This window comes from Poecilia latipinna, unplaced genomic scaffold (assembly GCF_001443285.1).
Source record: "Poecilia latipinna isolate Pla-1442-1.1 unplaced genomic scaffold, P_latipinna-1.0 Scaffold3167, whole genome shotgun sequence".
Taxonomy (NCBI): domain Eukaryota; kingdom Metazoa; phylum Chordata; class Actinopteri; order Cyprinodontiformes; family Poeciliidae; genus Poecilia; species Poecilia latipinna.
The window spans coordinates 20996-29353 of record NW_015115783.1 but is presented as its reverse complement, the minus strand read 5'-3'; the positions used below and the strand labels follow the sequence as shown (position 1 = coordinate 29353).

At 39.5% G+C, this 8358-nt stretch overlaps 1 protein-coding gene across 1 annotated transcript in view; it reads left to right on the top strand.

Moving 5' to 3' along the window:
* LOC106940297 (X-linked interleukin-1 receptor accessory protein-like 2) overlaps window positions 1-8358 on the top strand; it is a 34142-nt gene that overhangs the window by 4813 nt on the left and 20971 nt on the right. The window contains exon 2 of the mRNA XM_015023012.1: window positions 5235-5380. Within this exon, the coding sequence (XP_014878498.1) occupies window positions 5235-5380 (146 nt within the window). The remainder of the gene's footprint in view (window positions 1-5234; window positions 5381-8358) is intronic.

Genomic DNA, 8358 nt, shown 5'->3' with positions numbered 1-8358 from the left:
AAGAATATCCATCAGTATATGACCATAAGCACTAGAGCTCTTAGGAAGTAATTACTTTTTTCAAACAGTTTTGTTTTATTGTGAGGTTGAGAAAAACTAAATTTTAACTTCACCATCTCAGTTTGGTTCAGGCTGGACGCAAGAGCCCCTCCGCCTTCAGGATGGTGTCTGTGACTGCTAAGCTAATGCCCTTTGATGATATTTGTCTCTGTGAAAACAGAGATGTAAATATTGAGGGTCGGCGGTGAACGTGAAACTAATCCTTCCCCGTGGTAATAAAACACTGTTTGCCAGATGACTTCTGTATCTTTCATTTCAGCTTTATGACCGCCTCTGATCAGATCACGCTGCCATTCCAGATCCAACAATCGCGCCGTGGCGGACGGAGCCCCGCTGTGACGCATATTAATCTGTCAGCTTTCAGCTCCCCCATGATTCTGACAGGAGTTTGTTGATAGTGTCCATGCAGCCATGGAAACGAATGTGTGGTACCCGTAGAGTGCATTGAAACTATTTCTCCTGAGAAACAATTCGATGAACAACAATTGTCTAATGTACAAAGATTAGCTGTATTATTACAACCATGAAGTGTAGAACACTGATTTAGTCTTCATTATTGCACATGTTAGAGGTTGGGTTATGTTTGCTTTTTCTCAGTTTGTGAGATGCATAACTAAGTCATTCCTCTGAAAGGCAGCGGTTTGAGTTTTTCTCTGCACTCCACCTTCTTCTGAAGGCATGCATCTTTCCTTGGGAAAAGTCAACTTGTCTTGTAAATAATTGAAATGTTTGGGATCAAAATATGCTAAAAGCACAGTAAACATGGCAAATATGAGCAGTATCATCAGTTTCTGAGCTGCTGTCGACAGGGCACGGCTCAGCCGTCCAGCTACTTAGCATTTCTGCAACTCAGCGTTCGTAGTTCGGAGTCCCTTCATGTGCAATGAATTCATAATATCTTTATTTCAATGCGTCGATTGATTTTTTTCCCCCTTGCATACTTTTTTTATTCCTTTCCAACTCTTTTTTTTTTGGCCTGTCTTCATTTTCCCCTGATCAGAAGTCGCTTTAGGCCACAGAACATTCAAGAGAGATGGCACAGACATTGAGCTGAAATTTTGTTTCTAAATTCCCAACAAGTTTCAACCAGCCAGTATCTTTTATTTGGAATGTACTGGAGTTGGTTGTTTTTAACCTACTTTAGATTAGTTATTGAAACTTTTTTTTTTTAAATGTTTGGGGTTGGAACATTCTGAATCATAGATAATAGTTTGATCCAACCATTCGGTCTTTTCTTGGTCTGATTGCTTTTAATGGGCACAAAAAACCAACATGGACTCATTCCCCCAAAGATATCTTCCCTTCACTAGATCACCTTCTTCTTCTGCACTGATTTTAAAATGGCACTGCTTAACTTTTGATCTTCTGGGTTAGCTAAAGACAAGCCCAAGCGATCCAGTGTTGGGAGTATAGAGAAGAGTAAACGCTACATCTAAAGGCTCAATGCAACCCTGATCAATCCTTGTCAATTGCTGAGTGGTGACTAATGTAACTTTAAGGCGTCTTCTTTGTCTCAAGAAGACACTTTCCTTTTCTTTTGAGTTGGTATCTCAATCAGCGGCTGGCTGTGACACATTAGCAGCTCTTAATGTCACCACCTGATGGTCGCTGGTGGCAACCGTACCATCTGCAAGTTGAAAGAAAGGCATACTAATACTCGTTTGTCTGCATGTGTGTTAAATTATTTCCAATTTGGACATTTTCCAACATTTACATTAGCTGTGTTTCCATTTACCATACAATTATGAAATTTAGAAAATGAATTCCCCTAATAGAAACGTGGCAATTTTTGAAAAAAAAAACTTTTTTGATAAAAAGTTTTGATCCTATGATGAGGTGGTTTGATGTGGTTGTATCAAATTGGTTTATTTCACTAAGCTGCACAGAATTATTTTTTTTTTTTTGCATCAGACGAGTCACGTGATCAACAACCAGCTGTTCCCACTGGTGCAAACCATGAAGAAGAAGACAGGAAGTAGTTAGAGGATGATGGTGCAGCACGTTTTTTAATGACTTTTAATTGTGTTTCTTATTTAATTGACACACTGCAATTGTGAAATTCAGTTTTTTCAAAAGTAGCAGATTATCAACAAGGTTTTGCACATATTTGAAATGGAAATATGTATGTTTGTAAATTTGAAATATGTAGTACACACTGAGAAACATGAGTGCTTTTACTATATTCATACAGTTTCAAGGAACACTAAATAAAAAAGGAGAAATTGTAAATGGTCAAAAAGAAGGTAACAGGACTTTTCGTCTTGTCCGGTTGTCTTCTAATTTAAGCACTTAGAATCGTCAAGTCATGGAGGATTGAGAATCTACACCAACAAAAAGATCAGAGATCCAATTTGAAGGTGAACCTTACTCGACTCGCTCCGTTGTGTGTGAAACTGTCCTTTTAAATGTACAGAACTCTCACTACCGACTGCGGGTGCCTGGCTGTACCCCTAATAGCTTTGAAGTAGGCAATTAAAGACAAAAATTGTCATGGAAAAGTGTGAGCTCCACACTTTCAAACTCAGGATAACTACCCTAGAGAGTCCATTTACGATCAGCAGCACAGTTAAGCCTAGATGTAGTTGAGATTAGGAAGTTCACAAAGTTTTAATGTACTCAATGAATGCTAAAACACAGGTGAAGTGGCTTGTAGTGCTTACTGGTTGGCAGAACAAGCACTAGAAGTCGGGTCATTTTTGAAAGACAGGTGATGAAGTTTTATAAGGAACGGCCACAAGAGGTCAGTACCTCTGGACTCAGGTAGAGTCCCGGTTAGGGAAAAGGACTGTTTGTATTTGGTGAGAATTTTTGTTTTTAATACTGGTGTGAAGTGATAGTGAAGAAAATAATCTACTGGACCTACTTTTGAGTTTAGGAATACTCAGCTGGAGGAGTTGAGGAATCTCTGAGTCTTGTCACTGAGGGAGACATGCACTGGTAGATTGGGGTAGTTTAAAGTCATTTGGATGCAGTACAGGTTCGGCTTCAAAGAACAATACTCTACTATAATTGTAACCAACAGAATGGCTCTGCTAGTGCAGACAGTTTAAATAATATTCCTCTATATCAGGGTTCTTCAAATCCAGTCCTTGAGGTTTGGTGTCCTGCAACCTTTAGATGTATCTCTGCTTAGACACACCGAACTGTCTGGAGAGATTAGCTGGAGAGATTAGCTGGAGAGATTAGCTGGATTTCCATTACAAAGGCGCGCAAAACTTTGTCGATGTTCCCGGCAATGTCGAAAAAACACAATTTCGCAATTGCTGTGTTTCCACAAATAAGAAACGCAATTAAAATCACACGTGAATAAGTTAGTTCGCACGACGATAAGCCATTAATAAACATGCCGCGCCATCGTCCTCCAACTACTTCCTGTCGATTTCTTCTTCATGCTTTGTGCCAGTGGCAACATCCGGTTGTTCATCATGTGAGAAAAAAAGTGTTTTCATTGCAGTTTTGAGAAATAAAACCATTTAAAATTTTCAAAATTGGTATATTTCCGTTAAGCAATTTTTTTTATTTTATTTTATTTTTTATCTCCAATTGCGCAATTACGCGGCCCATGGAAACGCAACTAATGCATTTCATGTTTGGATGCATGGATCAGTAACTTTCATCTTACCTCCTACTTCAACTACTTTTGATCTCCTCCATTGCTGACAATGGAAGACGGCATGAACACTTAAAGGGCCGGGAGTTTATTTCCCAAACTATTTTCTAATTGTAATTGAACTGAACTGAAGCATTCGCCTATTGCTATAATACTCCCACTGAATGTGTCTCAGACCTCTTAGCCTCGGGACACTGGAATTAAAGTCTTAAGTGAGAAATAAAGTTTTTTTTTTTATTGAGAATAATGAAAAGGAGTACATGAAAAATACTACACAAGCCTCTGTGCTTGTCATGGTTGCACTTTGCAACAACTCCCATGGGGTCTGAGGAATGTGTGTCTCAGAAGCTGGCAGGTTCATATTCCGACTTTAACCAACAGACACTGTACTGAGGAGGGAGGAAAAAAACTTCTGTGGCATTACTGCTTGTTTTTTAAAACAAGTTGGGATTCTGCTCTGGGAGTTTTACCTCAGAAATTCTGCTTGGTACCAAAATACTTGGTTAAAATGGAAGAAATTCATACCAACACGCCAAAAACAAACTAAAATTGTGGATCTTTTCTATCTTCAGGTGGCATTTAACTTTCATGATTCTGTGTTAAAGCTTTAATGACTCTTTGTTTCCAATGCTCATCTTGCTTACAGTTACTTAGAGTATTGTGCAAAAGTTTTAGGCCACATGTGATTTTTTTTTTTTTTTTTTTTTTTTGTAGCCTTTATTATTGGGATCTTCATGGTATTATTTATTTATCTTCCATCCAGTTCTTTTCCCCTTACTATCATACCATGTTTTATGGGACTGAAATGAGGAAGGTGAACATGTGGATAAGAAAAAAAATATGTTTGGGCAAAAAACACAACCTTCATTACATGAACAGAAGATGAAAATCAAACCTTGCCTGATCCTTAAGTTCTTGAAAAATTCTCGCCAACAGTCGATGTTCAATAAATAAATGAAACTTTTCATATTTTTTTGTGTGTGGAAGAATTAGAAAACAATGCATCATGTTTTCCTCCATTTTATCTTGTTGCACTGCTTTAAAAATCCCTCCTAAAGTAGAGGACATTGAAAACGGCTGACAAAACGCCAAGATCTGGCTGTTCAAGCAGGATCAGCCTGAAGGGTTAAACACTACAAAACACTAAAACATCGTCACAGGGCTTCATCAGACTCTTGTTCAATCAGAAAGAGAGTCCACAAGTTCACCTTTGATGGAAGGTGAACAAGGAAACAGATGCTGTCTAGGAAAACCAGGAACGTCAGACTGAAGTTTGCGATAGAGTGCAGCTAGAGAAAGAGCCAGACTTCTGGAATGTTTTTTGAACAGAAAAGTCTTAAGAACTTTGTGGGTGAACATTTTTTCCTTCACTTTTCTCCACCATTCAGTACCTCTACGTTCCTGATGTTCGGTGTGTGATATGGTGGTTTTATAAACTTATTGTCCCACGTAAACTAGTCCTTGTTCCCAGCTGGCGGCTCAGATCTGGTCAGCCTTATCAGCAGCTTCAAGCGGAGAGGTTTCCGATGGGAATTGAATCTGTGCTCCGTTTTTGTCTTTGCAGGATCTTGAGGGAACATTTAGGCGAGAAGGAAGTGCAGGTGTCGCTGACGTTTGACGCCGTGGAGGAGGCAGATCTGGCCAATTACACCTGCCACGTAGCGAACCGGATGGGGAAGCGCAGCGGGAGCGCAATACTGCAGAAGAAAGGTACAGCTCTCGCTTTTTTCCTTCCCTCTTAGTTTGTCTTTGCTGCTGCATGAGGTAGACCAAAAAAATAAATAAAAAAGGGGTTCTTTGTTTACGAAAAGAAGTCTGTCATGTCACAGTTGCCAGAGATGGTTTCTGCCTCCTGGAGGCGAGCCAGGTTTTACTTTCTGTTGTCTGAAAGAGGTCAAACAGTTAAGTTAGTAAGTTCCTCTGGAAAGATTGGAGTTGGGAAGTTCATATATTTTTTTCTTGACATTTCCTGCACTGAATAAAGAGAAATTCATTCACTATGGTAAAGACATAATAATAATAATAATAATAATAATAATAATAATAATAATAATAATAATAATAATAATAATAAAACAGTCAAATAAAATGTCTTTTTTATTATGACGGAGTAAAATAGTAAAATAAAATTACCAGAATAAAGTCATAAAATTATGATAATAAATTTGTACGAGTATTAACTCAAAATATTTAGAGAATAAAGTCATAAGATTACAAACATTTTGACTTTATGAACCATAAAATAAAATGTTTTGATTTTATGTTTTTAAAACCTTTTTTTTTCTTCTTCTTAAAATCCAGGTTATTCCCCAGAATAATATGCATTTTAACGTTTGTTAGACGTAGCGGCACCATGGGAGCTTCATGTAGCTGAAGCTTAAATTCATCATTTTCAGAGAAACTATCAAAAGTTGATTCCTGGAAACAAAAATCCATCAATAACCGTTAAATATGCACGGCGTCACCTTGGATCAAAACACTGGCTGACCTTTATTAATGTTTGAGATTGTCTTATTATTGCCTTTGCTCTGGGTTATAAAATCCATTAGGAGAAAATTAAATAACACATGAAGTTCAATCTCTGCTAATTATCTGGTTATCACACTATTATTATCCAAAACTGATTCTTTAAATATGTAAAACATTCTTTCTAATCCATTATCCAATATATTTTATCTAATTTTGTGAAATATTATTGAATTGAACTGAAGCATTCACATGTAGCCGCCTCATGTCCAAGCTATATTAGCCTGTGTTAGTTTATATTTTTGGCTCATTTTAATGAGTCCAACCCGTTTCTCTGTGAGAGACGGACTATAATAAACACCGTGATGCATTCAGGAGCTCTGCAGCTTTCGCGGTGCGTTCTCCCTAAAGCGGCGCTTTATTTTTCACGCTCGGCCCGGGCTCGCTAAATATAAACCCCCGTCTGCTCCAGTTACCTGGGACGTATCAGATCCCTCTTCGCGGTTCTGTTAACGAGGCGTGGCCCTCAGGCTCCGGAGCTGGCGCCGCGTTGCTGGCCTGATAAATATTTGGAGATGCAAAGGGGCTTCCAAGGTAATTAAGACTTTAAACGCGCTTGTGGAGTTATCTGCGAAAGCTCGTCAGAAGCTTAATTTAGGTAATGTGGAAGAGCTGGGCCTGAGCAGAGAGGAAGAGAGGCGCCTGAACAATCAGTGAATCCATCTGCAGACAGCGTGAGGAGGAAGGAGGCGCGGGGCCGAAGGCCGCTCAGAGCCCAAAGTGGAAGAAACACCGGAGGTTTTATGCAACCAAAACAATTAAGTGGATAATTGTGAGTTGTAGACAAGATTTTATTCCTGATGGGATTATTTTTTACCTAACCGAGTCTCTTCCATACCTGCTGAATAGTCTTGGAAAAGAAAACGCTACATTAATGCATTACGTTGAGCTGATTTATGACACGATTCAGATAAAATACAAGTTTTTGGTTAAAACAAGATAAAATGTGAAAAAGTCAAATGGGTTTAAGAGCTTTTTTACGGTAAAACAAAGTAGCTGCTGCTTTAAATATGCATGAGGGTGCAACTTCTTTTCATGCCGCATCTTGCTCTCCATCTGGCGAACAGAGAGAACAGGCCGGTGTGAGTCAAAGTTCAACAGTAAAAAAAAACACTACAGAGACAGAGAGAAACTAAGAGTGTTAGAACAGAGCTGCAGGAGAAGATGAGTTTTCACGGTTAGCTCAGATCTCTGAAAGAAAAGAGAGCCGGGTGACTGGCCTCCGTATGAAGCATAAGTATGTCGGGACGAAAAACGCTGGAAAAGATAAACAGGCAGAGAAGCAGTGGGAGGCAAAACAAGGCGAGAAATCAGAGAGGTAGTGCGGAAAGATGCAGACGGAGACAAAGTTTGGGGAAAAAAAGGAGGAGAAAAGTGATGCAGGTGGAGGAGGGCGGAGGGCTAGAAACACATCTTTCTCTTTAAACATCTGACTTCCGCCGCATTGCTTTAGAAACCAAATCTGTCTTCTGGTACTTACCCGGCACCAGAGGGACCCACACCCCGAGGCGCTTCCAGAGGGGGTCGGGATGAGAGTCCTGGAGTTCTCATTACTCTCAGTGTAATTACATACAGCCGTATGCATGCATGCTCACACAGCCAGAGCTTTAAACTAACAAACAGGAAGCTTCACTCCAGGGTACATGTGTTACTGACAGAAAAGTGTTGGAACATTCCTCATTTCTTCACACTGACTGAGCTTTAAAAAGCATTCTTAATCAGTCTTCAGTCAGTGGTTGGTTCGCTTTCACACTGCAGAGTCAAACGAACTAAACTAATTGAAAAAGCTGTTCCCCTCCTCACCTGTGGTGGCGCTGCACCAAGAACCACCCAAGGACATGACACAAAAACCTCTGAAGAAGACATGAGCGCAACTTCCTTCTTCATGAAATGTAAACACAGAGTTTTTAGGCAAACGAATACAGAGAACTAAACAGGCCTCATTATCCGCTGCACCCTGACTTGACCTTGATCAATAGCTCAGGCTGGGTTCTACAACTAGTGGACTGCTCTGCTTAAAATTACTCTGTCATGATTCTTTCTTCTTGTTTCTGCTTTCCTCTAAATTATTTCTTTAAATCCTAAAACCTCAGAGATGTCTGAAGATACACAACACTGTAGAGATATGGTTTGTCGCTCCTTTTCCCCCATAATCCAAATCC